The 22,560-nt window shown below is 40.2% G+C and overlaps 1 protein-coding gene across 2 annotated transcripts in view; it reads right to left on the bottom strand.

Moving 5' to 3' along the window:
* Nucleotides 1–18,982, bottom strand: part of ETFA (electron transfer flavoprotein subunit alpha) — a 31,000-nt gene extending 12,018 nt beyond the window's left edge. The window contains exons 1-9 of one of the 2 annotated variants that reach the window (XM_055715615.1): nucleotides 18,826–18,982; nucleotides 13,039–13,188; nucleotides 11,143–11,224; nucleotides 10,960–11,042; nucleotides 9,355–9,454; nucleotides 8,033–8,143; nucleotides 6,687–6,788; nucleotides 5,834–5,902; nucleotides 4,695–4,777 (exon numbers count right to left, since the gene is read on the bottom strand). In XM_055715615.1, coding sequence (XP_055571590.1) covers nucleotides 4,695–4,777; nucleotides 5,834–5,902; nucleotides 6,687–6,788; nucleotides 8,033–8,143; nucleotides 9,355–9,454; nucleotides 10,960–11,042; nucleotides 11,143–11,224; nucleotides 13,039–13,188; nucleotides 18,826–18,864 — 819 coding nt within the window. In that variant the 5' untranslated portion in view covers nucleotides 18,865–18,982. The remainder of the gene's footprint in view (nucleotides 1–4,694; nucleotides 4,778–5,833; nucleotides 5,903–6,686; nucleotides 6,789–8,032; nucleotides 8,144–9,354; nucleotides 9,455–10,959; nucleotides 11,043–11,142; nucleotides 11,225–13,038; nucleotides 13,189–18,825) is intronic. The other variant, XM_055715614.1, reaches the window with a different exon arrangement.
* Between the last annotated feature and the right edge of the window lie 3,578 nt (nucleotides 18,983–22,560).

Raw genomic sequence — 22,560 nt, forward strand, 5'->3', positions numbered from 1 at the left:
CCTGTACTGCCAAGTCAGAGTTCAGAAAGTAACAGAAGCTACTTAAGGCTTGTAGCAGTTGCTTTCCTTCTCTCACAACAGTCAGAATATTTTGTTTAAATATTAGAAAATTATGCAAGTTCATTAGAAAGATTACATAGTTCTTTTTATGTTAGAAATGCTGCTAATTACACTTAGGGTAAGGAAAGCTAACACTGAACTAATAAAGCATTCATGTTCCATTTAAAAGAGTACATTATTTAACCGTTCTTCTCCTCCCTCCTTTTTTCTTGTTCATTGCTTTCTTTTTTTGTGAAAAAGATAGCTGGGAAGATTTTTACTGTGAAAACTAGCACCCTGACTAATTGAAAAATTCTTATCTAAAAATAGCAGTTACTCGGGGAAGCGGGGGGGGCTTGATTTGTGCAGGGAATTTAGTATTTTCTAACTGGATATACTTAACTAATACTTAACAATAGGCACTCATGGGAAAGATATTCTTATCTAAAACTAATTTGAACAATCTTACAGGGGTTTTTTTTCTGAAAACAGAAACTACATACAGTGCTTAATCTGAGAACTGCATTTCCTTTTTCTGTGGAACACCTGCATATAAGCAGCAGCGGAAAACAACTAGCTTCTAACTTAAAAAAATACACTCCTAAAATGGTTATCACTGATTAAAGACACTGAATATACTAAATTACTTTTTTAATTAGGAAGGTAACATTTTATGTTTTAATCTATTCACTTATGCCTAAAAATCAAATAATACAAATCGGCCTTCTCTTTCGTAAGACAGAATGTTCAAACAGGAGCTACAATCAACTGAAATCAACAGGTAAAAAAAGCTACTAACAGAAAAAAAAATAATACACCAAACATTTTAACAACTGGAATAAAACTATACAAAAGAAAAAGTTACCAACGATCCAGCCAAAAAAACCCAAAATGCATAAATCCCAACACGAACTAGAGGTCCGAGGCTATTTTGGGAGTGTGGATGTACCGTACAGAACTAATTCTCAAACAGAACGAAGGTGAAAAGGCGAAGTTTGTACTCCTTAATCAACTGCATTGTTTCATTACTTCAGCAAAACGAGCTACAATTGTTTCTTGACTGGCAGTTTGTTCATGTATTAATACATGAGCATTTCAGGAAAGCTGCTGTGGCTGCAAGGTTCTCACATCCTGCGATGCACTGTCTGGGCTGTACTCTTCAGACCACAGCCAGTAATTCCATGACTGGAGTACTCTGTACTCTGAAGAGCACAGCCCAGACCAATGACCAAAATTACCCTTCCTTCACCAAATCCACAATCAAAGGCACAAGGGAAGAAATAAGGACATCTTTTACATGATTACCTTCTTACCCAATGAGCAGCACAGAAGCACTCCCCAGCAGTCATACACGAAAAGCAGCAGTAGAAGCACCTCCTCTTCCTGAGCTTGTAACTGACTCCTCTCCCTCTGTAGTCTCAAAAATGACCCAATTCCAGGGTCCTTTAAAACAATGCATTCCAGTCCTCCACTGAGACTGGGCAAGAGACTATTAATAGAAGAGTTAGATCATACGCTGAGATACTTTCCCATCAGAAACGAACAGCTGCACAGGAGACCAAGTATGTCTCAAACTCCAACAGTTTCTCGTATCCAAGATTCCTCCCCTGCTTAAAACCCATGCGCCCAGGAGGGCATGCACGATGTCAACTGGAGTTCAAAACCAAACACAAACCCCAGGTCTCGGCTAATACAACTAACCAATGTACAAAGCTGCCTTGCAATTTTCCAGATAAAACATCATGAGCTCTCCCTGAACTAGTGATATCGAGCATACCTCATAGGAAAAAGAAGCAGCCATCTTCTAGAAAATTGTAGCTAGTATAATCTTGATGTGAACAAGAAAGCTTTGTTCTACTTCTTCATTAAGTGAATTCTATCTTCCACTGCACAGAATAATTTTCTAGCTAAAGAACCAAAAAGATGGTGAAGTAGAATTAGGAATGTAAAGTAAGAATATGCAGCTTTAAACTGCCTCATACTTAAGACACCCATCCAGCACACTGAAAAATCAGTTCCTCTGTAGTTGGCAACTCCGAGGGCTTCGTATCAATTCAACTTCCACCTCTCCTTACAATTAAGATAAAATATTTTTGATACTTCTAAGCCACTGTATGCTGTCCCTGTATATATTTTAAGAATAAATATTTGAACAATTTGAAAGAAGGGGCATATAGTTTTCAGTACCCTTCATAACTCTCTACTTAATATTTGTTAAGAAAGGAGATGAGAGAGAAATGCTTCAGCCTGCTGACAAAAAGATGTAGCACCATGCGATTGTGCCAGTGAGGATCGTTTATTGACACCATAGTTAAACATTCATTACTCAGTCCTGACTGACTAAGGGCTATTTTAACAATCTTGTAGAAGAAGATGACAACGATGACATTGACGTGATCCTACGATGTGGCTGTATATTCTTATGATTTCCACATGCTGCTACAAGCCATCTGTGACAAGTTATAGCACTGTATCTTCATCAAAACCTAGTTTTTCGTTTCATAATTGTTTATGTGTCCTTGACTGTGGAAAGAATGCTCATCGTTGAGCCTCAAGACACACAAACCAGAGCTGAGCTGTCTTCAAATTAGCATTCACCACTTCACTAATGGATATGTGGGTAGTGAAGAACGGAGGATGGCCAGTCTCATCTCGGGCCCTTTCAAAGTACGCAGTTAAGTGACACTCAGCTCACTCCCTGGTTTTCAAAGGTTTGGGTATGCAACAACCAGCTAAAGACTGCCTCCTTATGACAACCAACTCTGCCTTCTTCAGAACCTGCAATTTCCATGTATGTTGCAGTTGCACTTACCGAACTAATGTTGATTAGCCTGCTGAAACCTACAGCTGCAGTATGTTGGGCCTTATGCCTAATGCATGATCAAAAGAATGGGCATTATATTTAAATCTGAATGTTCTTTTAGCAAAGAGGAAGTGTTACGCTGAGAGCTACAGCTGTCCTGAACTATGTCCAAAAAACCAGTAATTGCACACTATGCACAAAAGACATGGCCAGAAAGAAGAGTTAGGGTCGCATTTATAATCTGTAAAGCCTCACAATTTCCTGGCACAGCAGAGGTTACTATCACTGCTATCAAGATTTTGGAAGGACACTATGCAACCGGATGGACCTTAAGTCTTGTCAATAGGTCTATTTCTCAGAAGCTGCTTTTTGTAGCAGTTGGTTATCACATAGATTTACAGGTTAAACATTGGTGTGCCTAGAAATAGCTCCATTTAGGCCTACAGGGCTATCAGATGGCCTCTGATAAGGACTGAAAACAAGAGCAGCAAACATCCCTATCCATATTTCAAGACAGAAGAACTTGGAATCACGAAGTATCTTGTCCAAGAAAACCCAGCAAGCAGAACCGACAACAGACTCCAGGAATCACAAGCTCCTGTCTTTGGTATCTTCAAGTACTGCTCTATTCTGCTGGATGTATTACTGGAAAAGTAATGGTCATGGTTTGAAGTTCTCAAATTTGCAGCTCTTAACGGTACAAAGACTACACATTTCAGATCCTGTCAAGGCTTTGGACATGTACAGCTTTTTACTGTTCAATTATTGTGGTTTTATAAATGCAGCAGTTGAAGTAAGACAAGTTTCTCTGCTAAGGTCCAGCTCACTCTCCCTTACTGGTCTCATTAAACCATTAACAAGTAAAAAGTTGCTCTTTGGTGCCTTCCATCGCCGTAACACACGCAAAAAAACCTGCTTACTGAAAGGTTAAACATTTACTTGATTATGTAGCTCAAAGTGTATATATGACAGATTGCCACACCTGCCCATGTTCTTCATCACTATTCCTTACTCATGACCATGACATCGTACCTCAGTACATGCTAACACACATCCTACCCCCCACTTGAGATGAGCTACATTTTCAGCTTCTTATTTACTCAATTTACTAAAGCTGAAGCGTGCTTTATTTGTCTACCACTTCCCCACATTTCCTCAGGTCAAAAGGAACAACAAAAGTAGACTCCTACCTGACAGAAAGCCACCCCCCAGATCCAAAGAGACACAGGGACAGAAATCAGTCCCCTGTGGCATCAGGATGCATAGCAGAAAAGATATGCAGCATGTTATTTCCCAACATTAAACCACTCATAAGAGTACACCCTTGGTATTTCACTCTACAGCAGCCAACCTATAGATTATTTACCTCCTAAATTTCTTGCAGTTTCATTTCTTACAAAAATTTTACTTAGAATGTAATGCAATAATCCAGTTACAGTTACCAAAACTTAAAATACAAATCATCACCTGTAAAAAAATGAAAAAATGCTCTTCCCATAGCAATAATTTCAATTTTATGTTGGCAATGATATCTTTCAGCATATCAACAATAACTGTTAGAAAACGAAAAAAGGTTCAGTACAGGCAACTATAAAAAAAATCCAGCACACAAAACCTCTGACAAAAATGTCTCCAGAACCCTTCCGACTGACCCAAAATAGAGCTTTACATCACAGCTTGCTGCTGTAGTTTTGTAAATGCATAGTCAAGTGACACTATGACAATGGGCACACTAAGATTTTCCTGTTAGGCTCAGTATTAAGACTTAGCTCATTTCTAAGCATTTGATTTGAAGGAAAATCTATGCTAGAAAACATCACAGCTCTTGTATGAAAGATATTTCCATACTTACTGGTGCTACTATTTTGCCCGTCTGTCCAACTTGCATGTCATTAGGAACAAAGCCAGCATCAACAGCTGCACGGGAAGCTCCAACTAGTTGAAAGAAAATATTTCCAATGTTTTCTTTTAAAATATTAGCGAGCCAAATTTCTATCACCATAAAAGCACACGTTTTTTACTGAAGAGTCCCACACTGTAAGGGCATGTATTTAGAAACTTCCCTCTTAAAAGCTCTTATAGTAATCCCTCCCTATACCACTGGCTGAAACTTCCAAACACTAAGTGCTAATGCACTTCATAAGCAACAGGAAATCCTCACTCCCAGCACCAAAGGGCCATATATTTTAAACCGAGGATTTCAGTCTGGCATATTGCCATTATTTTCTCTTGTTGCTTTGTCAAAAGAGGATTTTCCCATAAATGCCTTCCCATAATGTTCCTCCAAGTTTGAACTGAACACATGTGCCATCTTACACTGCTGTGGAGCTCAAAAGTCAGGCATAGTGAAGAAAAATATCAAAGTAAACTTGAAAATGCCACATAGACGTTTAGTTAGTGAAGCCACCAATTTAAGAACAAAGCCATTCATGTAGAACTGTAAATTTATTATTACATGTGAAATCTAAAACTAATGTAGTTAAAATGTTAATGCAAACAGTTCCTCCTTCTCTTTCAACCTTTCCTTAAAATATTTTGCTGAAACACTGTACATGGTGAGTTTCCTCCTGTTCGTACAAAAGCATAACAAAGAGACAGAGCCACTCAGACTACAAGAGCTGTGAAACGGATTCAGTAAAGGAGTAGTATATAACGATGTATGAAGAAAATATCAGCTCTTCAGAGTAAGCTAGGACCAATTTTTAATTTATGCAACTTCACTTTTCGTTTGTGAGCTTGTGTTCTGGAGATTTGAGGACAGGAAATATTAGAGTTTAGTATTTTGCTCCATAGACAGGCACTTAAATACACAAAAGACCACAAGGACAAGACAAAACTTTATCTACAAGTACAGTAAAAGGATGTTAAGAATTTGACTGAGACATGAAAATAAAAGCCTTAAGATGAACATTGTTTTTAATGTGACCTTTGAAATATAATAACCAGGGTTAAAAAAAAAAAAACAAACAACATGGAGCAAAACAAGTTTACCTGCAGCATGTAATTGATCTGCAAGATCATACAACAATTTAAAATTTTCACCGCTCTTCAAGCCTCTCCCTTAAAAGTTAAGAACAAAAAAGATAAAGAACATAATTTGCTTTAAGATTTTTTTTTATTGCCTACATATTTTCTGTATGAGTATTTGTGTTTGCAAAGACACAAATATATGCCTGCATGGAGTATTTTTGGATCTGTTATTAAATAGTATTTAACTTTTGGAGATTTAGCTTTTGTCTTTGCAATTAATATTATTTCATGCATATAAACCAACACCACTGCCTAGTTTACTTCCTGCACACAGCACCATCAAGATCATTCTCTGAAATCGGGGAAATGGGATTTTTTTTTTTACCAATTTGTGCTCCCTCTGCTGGCTTTAGGTACAAAACTCTGTATTGGGATAGCTAAGGAATAATTTTTTAGCCACAGGCTTACAGTAAAAATTACAGCCCATCACTTCATACCTGAAGAGCAGAATACAAACAATGATTTTTGAAATTATTAAAGCCATTACTTACTAATTTTTGGACTGCCTGTAATGCTTAGCAATGATGACAGATTTGGATCTAAAACCACTTCATTTTGCTCTAATTTTACAGGGACTCACAAATATGACAATGCTCTTAAAAAGCCTACTAGCATATGTTAAACTCATGTTTTGCCTCTACACAAAACAAACATGTTAGGTGCATTCCCGCTGGCCCCTATGCCCTATTTCAGAATTACATCATAATATTTTTTTTAATGTATCACATTATAGGGTTCTGCTATAGATATTATTTAATCAAGATGTACCATTACTTCAATGCGACATTACACAGTTTTAGTATTATCTACTTACCACCTGATACGACCACTTTTGCACTAGTAAGCTCTGGTCGATCGCTTTTTGTCAACTTCTGCTCAATCCATTCAGACAAACCAACTGGCGGTGGAGGGGTTACTGCATTGCCCAGAAGAAAAACATTCACAAGACAAAGGATAAAGCCTGTATTTTCAACCTCGTAAATTTCAGCTTAAACTTAATGCAAAAGCTCAGTTCTGTAACCAATTCTACCACAAGCTTTTAACTACTGTAAGTAATAGCTCTGTGACTCTGACTTATAAGCCTCTGTCATTAGTTGTGTTTAAGTAACCTAAAGTACAAACTGCACTAAAATGAAGGTCTGTTGTGTAAGTAATACATTGATACCAACCCAGCACAGGAAGTGTGGTTCTTAAGACAGGCAAACAAGCCAATTAAGCAGTGCAATGACAATGCAATACTCTACTCAAGTACCAAGCAGCATTCGTTCCCTAACATCCAGATGTTAAGAAATACAGGATGGTTCAGGGGCAGGTACTAAGCCACAGAGAAAAAGCACGAGGACTGGGATGAACACACTCGTGCAGCAGGTTACTAATGATCGATCGCCTCTGCTGCATTTACAGCACAGTCATGAAAAGGCCCACAGCAAAAAGCAGTAGAGGTGATCAAACACTGGAGCAGGTTTCCCAGAGTGGTTTAGAAGTCTGCATCTGTGGAGACACGCCAAACCTGACTGGACATAGTCCTGAGCAACCTACTGCTCCAGGGGGGTTGGACTAAATCTCAAGAGGTACCATCCAACTTCAACTATTTTGTGATTCTGTAACTGGATTTCTCTTACTATCAAAGCTACACCGGCTTCATTGAAACAATAAATTAAACCAATTTAGTTAAAACCAATCTGAAACAACAAACGGGTGTTCTCGAATCAATTTAAACTGCTACTAATTTAGCTAGACACTGTAATAACCTATCTCAAATGAAATATGACCAATTATAAACCAAAACTGTGGATAGCCAGTGAGTTTTATTTTTGCTCAATCTTGCTTTGAACACCAATCTGGCCACTGAAGCAGCTCTAAGTTAAAAAAGGAAAAGTTTCAAGATTCTCGAGGATTAAGCAGCAAGTGAAAGAGGCACAGATTTCAGTACAAATAATCTCAGTTTCTGGTCAAAGAAGAAGTAGCAAGTGAGCAGATAAACCATATCTTCCCTTACTAGACACCACTAAAAAGTGCAAGTATCTGTATTAAAAGCATAAAGGTACACAGTTATAGCAATCAGTTTGTTTTGATACATACTTCTGCAAAACATCACCATGCAGTGAGCAAAACCAACTCTACTACATGAAACAACAAACAACCAAAACAAATACTCACGCTTTTCTAAACTGGCACTACCTCCACTTGTTGGTGCAGCCTCAAAAGAAGTTCCCCGTACAGTAAATACTTTAACTGCTTCATCACACTGCACGGTGCAAAGAATATTTCCTAAACAAACAAAAAGCCCACATTATACTTGTGAAGAAGATAATCAGACATACTATGCTTTTTAAAAAACAAATAAAGTTAGTGTCAGAAACACATTAGCAGTTCTACTAGAACAGACAACATTCAGAAAGTTACTTCCCAAAATTGCAGTTTTAGATGACTAAAAAATATGAAACCTTGGCACTTAATAAACATAGATTACAAATAGTGTAATTTAACTTTTTAGCTTCCTGTTTCCAAGTACGATAACAAATCTTCTATATTTGAAGGATATAAAGCATTCAAATAATCTCTTACAAATGAGCTTTTAAATTTCAGAAGCAGGGGGCCACAACCCAACGTTGAAAGTGTCATTTTTAAACATGAAGAGTGTGTATAATTCAAAGTAGATGTTTTATCCTGTTGTATGAATTCATCAGAACAGAAGACAACGAGGCCTGCCCCAAGTACCTGTGCGATTGTGTTTCTCTCAACAATATATACTACAAAGTATTTACTTCACACTGGAGGCTGCAGGGAACACTAAAAAAGAAAAAAGCTGCAACACCAGCTATTCATAAACAAAGTCATCTTGAAACTGAATTCCTGGGAAGCAGCTTAAAAGTGCAACACAAAACCACATTCTGGTAATGCAACTCAAAATGTAATACCACATTGGTACAATCTTGTACAGTAAAATTAAGAAACACAAGCTAATAAGCTCATACCTAAATTAAAACACAGCATCAGACAAGCATTAGAGAAAAAAGACTGAAAAAAGAATTGCAAATTAAGTCCATGAAATGTTGTAAATAATTAGTTCAATGTCTTCATAATTAGGAAAAATAACCCTGTGGTATCTTAAATCAGAATTAATGCTAGTCATATTAAATAAAGTTGGACAATTAATGTCTTACATTTTACAAAATCTGATCAGAAGTAAATTACCAAAGAAATGCTGTATGTATAAAGGACATTACCAAATACTATTAATTAAAGCAACAGACCTGGTTTCTAACTGACAGTACCAAAGCTGTTAGGATTACTTGCTTTCTCACACATGAAGCATCATGTCCATTACCAGGTTTCATTTTTATGAACCACAGCAATTCATATTATAAAGTGAGAATTCCTGTCATATTCCAAGGTTGTAGCAACAGGGTTATGTAGAAGAGTTATCAATGTTGGGTCCTTTATTGCACAAATACCACTTACCTTCTCTGATTACCCACCTGCATAGATAGTTCTTACAAAAGTGTCTGGTGACTGAATTTCAATAATGTCAGAAACAGGGGCAACATCAAGTTTGCCAGCCACTCTGGGAATAAGATTCTAGAAGTCAAAGATTAAAAGTTAGCAAAGTAAATGCTAAGTAAAATTCACATGGTCAATAAAAAAATGCCTGCTGTCCTGATTTTCACTTCATATAATGCTGTCTGTAAGTAAGAAGGCACATACAACTGTAAGATTTTTTTAGGGCTACTCATTTAGCTTTAGCAGCCAAATAAAATCCCATTATTGTAATAACATTAGACATTTTATGTGACTTACCATAAGTAAACCCTTAATTTAATATCTTAAATTAGGAGGCTTATTTGCTTCAATACTTTAAAAATAAATATAGATGCAATTTACTCTGAAAATTGACAATTATGGATTGCTGAGTTCTTTGCACTTCAAGGGGGAAAAAAAAAAAAGCATTTTTGTAAGCTAGTTACCAAAGACAATAGGAAAAAAACCCAAAAGTCACACTCACCCCCCAAAAGCCCCAAAAATTTTATTTTAAAAATTAATATTCAAATATTCTCTTGCTCTGAAATTGACACTGGGAAATTACTTAGCACCTTTACGAATGGGAAGGAGGATAAAAAGCAACATAAATCATTAAGAAATTAACGATAGCAAGAGCTTTGCTTACCCGCCACCCACCCCAATTTGGTACAACACAAAGGGCCCACTTCTGAAATCTTTACTCACATCAAGCAGTCAAAAATGGAAGCACAAGCTTTCAAGCAAAAGCTATTAACCTTTACTAAGATACTGCAGATCAAAAATAAAAGATAAAATTAAAAAACGCTAAGTCTTAAGGTATGTAAAGATTTCTCTTAACAAAATAACAAGTATACTGATTGATATCGATTGGAAGTGAAAGTAGTCAGATGGAAGGCTGATGTCATTATTCATCCTACATCGGCAAGATTTCTGAAGTATCCTTTTTCCTCTAATTTAACTGCACCGCAACATTGACCAGATTGTCAGTACTGAGGCTCCCTGTGTACTTAAAAACACACTGCTTAAAAAATAAGTTTTGAAAAACTGTATTTTCATTTAAAAACATCCTGGCTAGGCTGACTTGGATCTGTGTTATTCATATATATTTACAGACGCTTCAATGTACATGACCTACACCACAGAAGCAATTCCCCTTCTCCAAAGAAACATGCTTCCAATGTCTGCGCACTTTCATTTCAACCCGCCTATCATACATTTTTCATCTCAATTTACTGTACTTCTCCTTACAATTTTCATAATGCTTTCAGATCACTTAATCTATTTTGTGTTATTGCACATTTTGCCTTGTGTACACAGAACTAGCTGGTTACCACTAAATATTATATTTCTACCATACTGTTCCTTTGTCCAAGTCAGCCCATAATAAAACTCAGACATGAATCAGTGTTTCTAACTAATGACTTCTTAAGTGAACTACTGTAACATTTTTTGAAAATTTGAAACTGTCCACAGCTGACCTCTCTCAGGTCTTTGACTCATACTCTCAGACACGTGTCTCTTTTCTACAAGACATTTTATTTTTTTATGCACTTTGATCTACTTACCTTCCCGAAGGCAGATGCTCCAGCACAAATGTGGGTGTAATTAAATTTTTTATGAGTTTCCAAAATCAAGGGAGTCAGCTCCTCTGAGGATAAAAATATATTGCTCAAAATTTACAACTATCTTATTCTCAATCACAAATATAAATACCATTATTTTTGTCAATAGGTAAGAACAACTCTCACCTGCTAGAAATCCCTTGTACACATCATGCTGAGCCACTAGAACTTTTGCAACACCCTGCACTTTGCTGAGTTCTTGTGCTACCTATGATTACAAATTAATTATTAGTTTGTATTATAACAGGCACCACAACCAAGTAACAAGAGAGAGTCCCTGCTGCAAAGAGCTCACAGCCTATAGATAGTTCAAACTGGAACACAAAAGTATGTGAATTTCGAAAGCAGAACAAACCTGATGGAACAAAATGTGTATGTTCTGACTCATAGCATAGTGCCTTATGGGATAATGAAAATTAATTCTGTGGATAAGAAAACTGCAAAGCAAATCAAACACAGGAAAGCTTGCCTCCTGTATGCAGGATTACACAACGATCTCATGATTTATTACAACAGCCGATAACAATCACACTTGAGGATTACTGCTCAGTATTCTGATAAAATCATCAAGAAACCAATCCTACTTTCTTTTTAAATCAGCTGATATCTACCACACAACATACAATGCAAATACAGAAGTACGGTGATGTTATGATCTTTGTTCAAATTTTAGGAGCCATCTTTTGCTTGCAGCTGACTCTCTGCCTACTGATGTGATGTATATTGTCAATTCTGTATTTATGCATTTTTTCTTTTAAATTTGCAGAACTGACGTTTCAATGATAAAAGGGTTGTTGCAGATCAGAGAGGACTGACAGCAGTGTCTGGAGACCACATGCATTGTCCCAGGACTAGCGCAGTTTTACTGAGTTTGCTGAGTATCAGTTTACCCTCAAAAATTAACAAAAGGAAATAAATAACAATTCCATAATAGCTGCTACAGAGTATCTGCTTGAGTAAATGGCTCTCTTGTCCTACCAATTCAGATTCTTACAAAGAAACTTTTAAAAAACTGCAAACCTTCATTTTTTGTGAAGTACTTTTTCCCACCATGACATATGTTGCCAAATAGACACCATATACTTAGTATTAAAAAAACAAACAAAAAAAAATTCCCGATCCATTCTTCTACTATGTGAGTGCCAAAGAATAAGGAAAGATCAAAGGCTCACATATCAGGCAAAATTAAATATTTTTTTCCATTTTCTTGATCTAGATAAATATTTGCCTCTGGGTCTCCACCTCAGAACACCTGGGTCTCACTTTAGAATAGCCACTGAGGTTTCTCCACCTATTTGTGAATTAGCTGCCCTAAGTATGCCGCCTGCATAAGATACTACAGACTGCTTTCAGAATAACAATCCATGAACAAGAGCCTACTATGAGAAATATGAGGCATAATTATTTCTACATTTACTGTTCAAACAAGAGTACATCATGCTGGAATGAAAGTATCACTAATGTAGTAACTATATTGTCTCTAGACTTTGCACATAAAATTTAGACTAACAATACAACAGTTAACTTACAAGAAACTTTTTTAAGACGTGACCTATATGACAAAGTCAAGCAGCACCGATTTCAGAATTGTAGGTTGCAAACACTCTTACTACGCTACTAGTTGGCTAGTAAACCCAAGATGCTCAGAAGCCCTATTTGTCACTGTCCTGTTTCACTTCTTCTGGTTGCCATCTGAAAAAGTGCAAGTTTTTTTTCCGAAGTTCTTAGCACTGCTATGTTTGTCTTTGAAACTTTACAGGGAAATATTATTTTAGAAGTTAATTGGTCCCATAAAAATTTGCTCACTTAAGCTTGTAACAGGTGATACTGATATTCTCACTTGTGAAATGAAATCTATTTTCACTTCAGAAGAGAAGCAGTTCAAACGCAGGACGTTTCTGGCAGATTAGCGATTCCTGGCATAGTTCTCTTCGCTACAGATTATTTTTCAGGCGGACCAAGATGCTACCAAGTGTTTCACCGCATTCATTATTTCATTCATATGAAAATAGCGTTTCCTACCTTGTCGCAGCTGGTACCAGCTACTAAACAAGAAACTTCACCTCCAAGGCTTTTTGCCGCTGTGACAGTATTTAGTGTAATGGGTGTAAGAGTCTCATTGTTGTGTTCTGCTATGACTAATGTACTCTGAAACCTCTGGAGCAGCAATCCCTTTAAAGAAAGAAATAAGAAAGAAGGAGAGAGGAGTTTGATACTTATCATTTAAGCAAAAACCTGTTCCTAAGAGCAGAAAGTTATCAATTATACAAACTGTAAAACACTGCTGTCAAACAAAACAGGCTAAGTCTAGATGATTTTTATTAAGTAGGTGTTAAGAAAAGGTATAAACTTGCTTGACTTCAGCATATCTCTAACATGCTGTGTTTAACCTGAAACTTCCACAGGAAAATATTGAACAATATTAAGAAAAATATTTTAATACATTACATTCAAGCTCAGTTGATCAATGTAATTAAGTACCTTAAAGATTAAACCAGCAAGACTAAGACACAAGAAAAATTGAGGGTAGCAAATAAATACTTACTTGGTTTTTTTGTGGTCATTGGGGTTTTTTGTTTTTTACTATAGGTTTTAGCCAAAATCTACCTACAGAACACACTTTTTTCATTAGTTACGTATAAAGGCAAAATTGTATGCAGTGGCAGGATGACACTTAAGTAGCAAAAAGGCTCAGAGTCTAAAAACACTAACAGAACTGTTGATAACAACAGGTTCATTTTTTTCTATTTTCCCCTTAAAACATTTGACACTTGATCAGTTTGTCTACCACCACAATTCAGTGTTCCTTAAATAAATAATTCTGACCAATAAAGAATCCACACACAGTCTTTAAAGCAAAAATGAAATGTGGGGTGGGGGTGAAGAGAAAAACGACAAAGAACTGCCACAAAACCAAACCAAAATATTCTGAGCTCTAAGACTTTCTTCTCTAATTTTCAGGTGAACCTGGAAAAAGCATTATTCCTCCAAGATTCCTTACTAGGGTAAGGAAAACGTTTGGGGTGGGAATGGGAGTATCATCCTTCAAGTCTTTGTTCATCCTACACAAAGCCTACACCAAGCTATCAAGATCAAGTTATGATCAATGTAACATGGAACACATGGAAAACAAAATACATTCATTAATATGACCAAGGCACAAATACTAACACAACACTTAAGACTGCACAGCCAGATACTACCTTTTTTAGACATGTATTCTGACCCCGTATCCCCTCATGCCAATAGGTACTTACCCACCACTTAAACTAGTAAAAAGAGCTTCAGAAAATCTCAAGAGTCCAAATAGAATTTGGACATGGACTTCAGTCACACAAAGCCTACCAACATGCTAAAAACTTCACACAGAGAAAGCAAATCCTGAGCATGTCCCTGAAGCTAATCACAGTGTAAAAATAAAAATACGATGATAACTTTTTGCAGAATCAGTATTGTAATTTGTCATTTTGATTAAAACAGTAAGGATTCTTGTAAAAGTGCTCTGCACTTCATCTTTTACGCTTTGTTATTTGTTATGATGAAAGATTCTAGGATCATTTGAAGCCAATTGCCAGTAACAATCTTTTGTTAATAATTATTGTAAATATTAATTATATATAATAATAATAACTAATAAAATATTTATTTTCAATACAGATCAGACACCATATTTTTTATTATCTTTCATACATCATTTGCAATAAAAGTTACAAGATTTCAGTCACCGTTTGAAAAATAAATCCATGTTTTTGTGGCAAAAAGCCCACTTTTCCTAGGATTTCTAGTCATGTCACAGGGTAAAGTGGACCACGCTCCTGAAAGATTCTGAAGTTTTTGAATTTCTGCAGGGAGCCGCATGCATTTTAAACACACTTAATTCTGACCATATTACGATCTTTTCCCTAAATTAAGTACTGCACCACCGTGGGAGCTCTACATCATTCTGTCAAACGATTCTAGAATAAACTGAGAAATATTTTTTTTTAGCCAAAAAAGAGTAAGAGCAACGGATGTTGCCTGAGCAGACTGGATATTACTATATCCACTATAGTAATATATATATATATATATATTACTATATCCACTATAGTAATATATATATATATATATATATAAGATATAGCACTATAACTAGGTATTATTTCTAAACTGACAATCCCACATTTTGTATTTGTGGGAACCACACACCAGAGGGTCACTTTATACCTACATGCATCACATTTCTGAACAGAAAGACAAGACCAGATTTAAAATAAAAGTCACATTCTAGATCTTGTGTAAAAATACTGGATGACAAATAAGATTCCTATGTGAGTCTGAATTTTTTAATATACCAACACATGTAAAAATTTTTTTAAGTAAACAAAACCAAAACAAACTGACTTTTGTTTGTTGTAATAGGGATTCTGCAGTAAAAGCAGAGGGTAATTCATCCAGTCACATGTGAAAACTGAGAATCTGCAGTAAGCCAATGAAAAGGACAGGTAGTTATTTTGATGCACTAACTTGTCCAGCTGCGCATGGGCAAGAAGAGCTCATTATTTCACTGACCTAATTTCTCCACCTGTACTCGGGCAGGATGCCTACTCTGAAGCCTAGATAAAATAGGGAGGTTGAATATAATGTAACCAGCTAACAGCAAGGATAAAAAGCACAAGAGATAAGACACACAGAACAACCAATTTATTGAAAAGAACAATTCAAGAGGAAACAGCTCTCAGCACTTGTGCCACAGAAGGTTCCTGGAAAGCTCTGGAAAAATCAAGCTATCCAAAGAAATCAATTACAGTTAAACATCCTACAAACCTGGGCAATCGAGTGGCTTCTCTAAGCATGCCAGTAAATTACAAACACATCTGCCAGCAACCAGTAGAACTGGACATTTATTTCACCAAAGTTTAGACATAAATTGAAGCTATGCACCCATGTTCCCCTTACAGCAGAAACCTCTTCATTTCCTCTCTGATGACAACAGTAATTCAATTTATACTAAAATAAATATTTATGAAGGAAAACCATTTGAAATTTCTAACTCACCACCACCACCTCAGCATTCACTGTAGAGCAAACCTAGACTCTGACTTCCAGATGCCTGAAAGGTGGTAAGATTAGCCTAGATGTGCTGTATACATCAAGCCTCTTGCAAAGCACCAAAGGATTCACTGAATCCATCATCTCGAGTTTCCCCAAAGCGCCTCTTTGCTCCCTACCTGAGAAACCCAGCAACGTTTTACAAGCAGAATGTGAAGTTTAAGCGTAATACCAGAATTTCTAGACTTCAGACAAAATAACCAAGACTACCCACTGCTACTGTTTTGGCAAAACATTAGAAATCGGGACATGCCCAGTATATGTGCACAAATAAACCTACATGAGGACAACACCCCATCTACGCAAAGTACTCGCTCAATTTGCACAGGTGACCTGCTCTTCACAGCAACACCAATGCAAATTGTACATACATTGGGTCTTCCAGCACATACACAGGTCACCTGAACAGCACACAAGCAGGCCCAGCGCTTCTTAAAATACGGATTTGCTGCTTATATGCTACAAAACATACAGCTGGAAAAAAACACAGACAAAACCACTGTGAATCTTTGCTTGCTGCTTGGTGAGCTGGTGAGCAGGCAGGGATCAGTGGCCTTTACAGCCAATACTAAACCAGGCCTGCGGCCTGCTCCAAGGACACTTGTTGTAATGCAGGAATTACGAAATCAGCTCTGCAGGTAACACACACGGCAGACACAGGAACAAAAGATGGGACAGCCCAGAAGTCTTTCCAGCAGGCGTGTTCTGTATGGCCCCACACTCCATATATGCATGAATATTAAATAGGCTGCTAGAAACTTCACCCAGGAAACTCGTCTCCCAACCTCTGCAGAGAAACTGAAACCGAAATAGAAAATTACAACACAAAAGCACCTAACTGGACCCATGAAGTCATCTCAAGAGCTGATTTTCTTCATTGCAGAAGCAAACTGGCCAGAAATTAAAATTTTTAAACTGCTTAACAGGAATTATGTATCTCACAGAGACCCTCTCATAGAACCTCGGTACAGGTCTGGCTACAGAAGAGGTCTGAGAATCTATTTAACTCCAGGAAATGCTAACTAGAAAAACAACACTGGAGTCCCCTGAACTGAAAAGGGAGATGTAACTGTGGTGAAGAACAGCAGAATAAATGAAGACTTTTTAAAAGGGTTTATTTAGGAATCACAATAAAGACTTAAAATTACACGGGAATTGAAGCAGCAACAGAAAGATGTAATGCAGAATGAACTCTTCCAAATATGTCCCATGCAAACCATTAATAAAAAATCAAAGCAACGGAGCTTTCTGAAATACAGACAACACACTATTGGAAGTGAACTCACTAGATGGCTTATTCCATTTCCATCCTCTGCACCGACCGTTTGTATATTTGCAGTCTTGTATTCCTCCTCAGTCCTCCCATCTTTAAGTTATGCAACACCAATCTTCCCTGTCTCTCACATCCTGTTCTTCTCTAAACTATTCAATCTTTAACTGCACAAGCGTTAGCTGTGCTGGACCCTGCTTTGTGTCTCTGGCAGACAACATTGTTACCTACACAGCGAAGACATGCACAATGTTTTATTTGCTTTATTTTATGAACTTATGAGTTTAGATGCAGATGGCTGAAAAACAAGGAGCTGACCTCATGTTTCCAGGATGTGGAACTGAACTGTGCAGTGATCACGAGAGCAAAGTATTATTTACATAGCAGTACTGTATGTCCTATGAGGTCCAGAGATCATGAAGACCTTTGCTCTGCAACGCCTACAGCCTAACAGTAACTGAAAGGCATCCATAATCACAACAGTTAAAATTTCTAGATTAACTAGATCATGTATGCTCTGGTCTGCCTTAGCTTTTCTTGGAAGCCATTCTTAGTACCTGAAACAGATTAGTATATCCATAATTCCTATTTTAGGGCTGTAATACCTGTATGAGCCTTGCTTGGAGAGCCCAAAAAGAAACTTGTGAGATTTAAAGCTGGTTTAGAAGGGCTCTTTTCACCCAGTTCTAGTGGACTAAGTGTCTCCTAGTGCATGCTACAAGATCAAACAGGTATTCAAGGGCATTTCATGAATCATCTACCCAAACTAACCTTGAGTTCACCTAGTCGTTAAATTTGGTAACATGGCCAGCATGACATGCCAAGCAGCAAACGGCCTCCAAAAGCCCAGCACTCCCCAGCGCTGAGCAATATGAAGGTCAATATGGAAAAGCAACAAGTGTTCACGTCAGCGTCGTCCGCAGACCGCGGTAGTTACAGCGACCGCACTTCTACGCAGCTGCGCTCGGGTGACTGGGAAACACGCCGGGCCCTCTCAAAGCCGCAGAAAGCCGCGCCCGGAGCCGCCAGCGCCTTCCTGACGGTGCGCGGAGCTGGCGGTAACGAGGGCCCCGCGCCGCTGCGAGGGCGACACCTGCCCGGCGCGGGGGGCGGAGACGACCGGCCTGCCCGGCGGCTCCCCCGGCCTCCGCCACAGGACAGCCCCCCGCCGCTCCGCTGCCGCGGCTTGCTCGCACCCACGCGCGAACTTTGCTTCTGAACAGGCGCGGTGCGGGGCCGCGCAGAGGGCTGCGGGTGAGCTCCGTCCCGCACGCCCCGTCGGCCAGGCTCGCCTCGGCCCCGCCCCGCACCACCCCGCCCCGGCGGGCGGCCGCCCGGGCGGCGGGAGGGGGGGCGGCCGCGGGCGGCGGCCAGCCCCTCAGCGGGCCGCAGCCCCTCGGCCCGCGCGCTTCCCGCCCAGCCTGCCGCCTCCCCCCGCCCGCACTCACCGCCCGCCGCAGGCGCTGCGCCGCGACCGCCCGCAACATGGCTCCGCCGCCCCGGCCCGCGCCGCTCTCGCGAGAGCCGCGCCCCAGCCCGCCGCCTCATTGGCCGGAGCGGCGGGCCAATGGGCAGCGGCGGGGCTGCCCCGCGCGCCAGCCGCTGGCAGGCAGCGGCGGAGCGGCGGGGGCCGCAGAGGGCCGCGGGCAGGCCCGCACCGCGCGGGCGGCGGCAGGAGGCGGGGCGGGGCCGGGGCGCGGCCGCCAGGGGAGGCGGGCGGCACGTGCGCCTTCCCGCCCGGCCCCGGCGCGGCTCCCGCGGGCCGATGGCGGCGGGGAGCGGCGGCCGCCCACGCTCCGGGCCCGACCCCGTCCCGTTGCAGCGGAACGCGCCTTGCGAAGGAGGAGAGGGGGAAGGCCCCCATCGGCGGCTGCGGACGGAGCGCACGGAGAGACCGGGAACCGCCGCGCTTCCCCAGCGCCGCAGCCCTCCCGCGGTCCCGGCAGCTTCAAAGCCCAGCGGGGTGACAGCAGCGGGCACGCTTACAGCTGCCTCACCCGCGCCCCGTGCGCGGCCCCTCAGCGTCTTTGGGGAACAGCTCCCTTGCTCCGAATATTTATTACTTATTTGTCCGATTTCTCAGAATCAAGGCAAGACATTTTGTTCCTGCCCCTTCCACGGCACCAGGGTGCCCCAGGGGCCAGGCTGGAGCTTTCTGGTTTTTCCCATACCTCCAGGGTTTTTTTCCAGGTGGCAAGGACAGGGATTTGAAAATCCATGCAGCAGAATGCTTCAGGCCAAATTCACTGCTGAGGTACGTGCTGCGGGTCTCTGAAAACCTGGCATCCTGCTGGAGTAGCCAGTGCGCCAGCCCAGGAGCCACGAGTGCACAGGGATCGGGGATGCTCGCGACTGACTTCCTATCCCCAAAACCACCAGACAGCGAGCCACGAGTGCAGTTTCTTACATCCTGAAGTGGTTTAGAGAAAGAAAACACAAGAACAAATCCCTGAACGATTATGGCCACTGGACTGCTCTTCCAAGAATAAGCAGTGATCTGCAGCATATCACTGATTTGTTCTGCATTTCTGGGGCATCCCACAGAAATAGCAAAAGGCAAACTGTTCAAAAAGGCTTTTCAGCTTTGCCACAGCCTTGGCACAGGATCACATCTAAAATGTATTCTGCCGCATGATTTTTGCATCGGATGCCAAAAAGTACTACTGCTTTACAGCAACAGCTAACCAGGGCCAGCAACACAAGCCTCTGAATGGACAATTTACTTTGTGTCAAATCTCAAATGCCTCTATAATAGAGGAAAAGCAGCTGTTGCACACATTCCAGCTTCCTGGCCCCAGAGCACTACCTAAACTGCCCAAGCCCTAAGGGAGGGCTGCAGAGGGAAGAGCTGAAGGAGGTAGCAAAACCCCTTCCGGGCCTGTGCTTGATTATGCAGATTAAAGTAGCTCCAGCACTGCTCTAACTTCTGCCCTGGTTCCACCAGTCCCCCCAAAAACGAAGAAAACTGAACGGATACTTGGGGCTGCCTGTGCTTGTCCTGGCTTGAGCAAATGCCTGGTTGGAGGGGAAGTTTTATTGAATACAAGGGGAAGAACGATTTTGCTGAAGTCACTGGACCCCAGGACAGGTCTGAGAAAACTGTGAATAACTGAAGCAGCTCTTTACCACCAGTTTGAGTAACGGTTATGGTGCAGCATGACTCTTTTAGATATGGGAGTTTTATACAATATAGAAATCCTTACCTGCATCCTAGGTAATCCAACAAAAATAACAACAAAGTAAGGATACAAAATAACATCCTAGGCATCATTAATTTGGCCATTATGTATTCTTAATTAAGGTGTTTTACTCATCAGAAGCATGGCACACAATTTCATCATCCCATTTTAAGCTCCAAAACTGAACTTCCAACACGCACATCTCATGGGGATGAAATATTTAACAAAAAGAAAGAACATACATACACCTAAAAAATCCAAAAGCACAAAACCCCAAACCCACCCTTGTCATTTCAGTTTGATTTTTAATACCTCAGACCAAAACAAAAGTGAGTTACTATCAAAGTTGACCTAATGGCATCATAGCCTAGAATAAATACATCCTTTCACTATGCGTCTGGCTTAATAGCATACATCGTATTTTTATGAGCAGAGTGATACTGCCATTCTTCAGGTCAGATTTCATGATGTAGTGTCACCAATCCAGAGATGTGACATGCTTTTTATTGTTTTCTGTTTATAAGTTTTATTCAAAACCTCAGCAACACTTCAGATGCACGTAATCCTTATTGAAACTGGCTTGACGCAGATTACACCCTGAAGCACAAAGGAAGTCTTTATCACTTATGGCCAGTGTTTTAGGAGCTTATAACTGTAATCAGGTAGGGATTATATCAGCATGATCCATATTAGCTGAACCATAGCAAAAAGCTTTTTTCTATTTGACCTTCCCACCTAGGGCATGACAATTAATAAAAGTGGTAAAACATGCAACAAACAGGTGCTGCTGAAGGTGGAGTCACTGTCCACTGCAAGCAGAGGATAGTACTTTGAAAGAAAAAATCATTAATTAGTGGAAGTAGATCCTTGTACAGTGCATTGTTATCCAGGATTATTTCATTAGGATCTGCTGACCCAATTTCTGCATTGGAAAGGGAATTACATTTTTTCACAGTTGGGAAGGGGAAGACAAAAAAAAAAAAATAGAAATCAATAACACAGATTAATCAAACTTTTTAAAATATGGTTGCAGACAAGAGCAGGTACCTGTATTGGTATCTCTACAAAAGCCAGATGAAATGAGGACCAATCACAAATATGTAATCATGTCTCCACTAGAATCGGATTTTGGTTCCTTTAGAATACATAATTCCTAATTAAAACATATGGAATCCAGCTAATACAGTCTCATGACTGAGGGATTTAGTGAAGGGCAGGAATTATTTTTATTACTGCTACGATGGTCCCCTCTGTCACAGGTCATCCCTAGCTTACTCCTCTGCAATCACTCTGGAGATAGCTGACTCAGATAAATTCAAAGAGCTGCATTTGGGAAGCTTCCCCAACACACGAAAGGATTCACCTCCTAATCTGTCAAAATCCAATAACATTAAAGCAACTGCAACCTGCTTACAGCTCAGCAGGGCTCTCTGAGCTGATGGGCCGGACCCACCGCCCAACACCAGACAGGCAGCAGCGAGGAGGGCACCAAACAAAATCCCACCTCAGAAGTAGCAGCAGCAAAGATCTCTACTGCTGAGATACTTTTTGCCCAAGCACTGCCAGCTCACATGACCCAAGTGGTTCAGCCCCCCCAGGACATTACCCTTCCCCACAGCCGCAAGTAGAGGACCCTCTGCACAACAGGGGATGCATCTCCCTAGGGCCCTGCTCTCTGCTTCTCATCCTCACTGGCACAAAAATACATCTCAACACGTCTGACCTTTGAGATCCTTTATAACAAAACACTACCACAGGTGTGCTCAATACTTTGCCCCGATCACCTTACAGCCACTCACCTGTGTGTCTCAGATTGGCAGCTAGTCTCTCAGGAGGCCTCACAGTAGCCTTCTGGAAGGGAACAATGCCACGAGCTCCTATTTTCAATGCCAGGGGTAGAGGAAAGAGCGCCCCAAAGCCACCCCATAGCTAAGACAACCCTTCTACTAGCACTGAGCCTACAAAACCACCACAGGCAGGTGTTTTCCCTTTCTTATAAACTCC

The sequence above is a fragment of the Falco cherrug genome, chromosome 7 (assembly GCF_023634085.1).
Source record: "Falco cherrug isolate bFalChe1 chromosome 7, bFalChe1.pri, whole genome shotgun sequence".
Classification (NCBI taxonomy): domain Eukaryota; kingdom Metazoa; phylum Chordata; class Aves; order Falconiformes; family Falconidae; genus Falco; species Falco cherrug.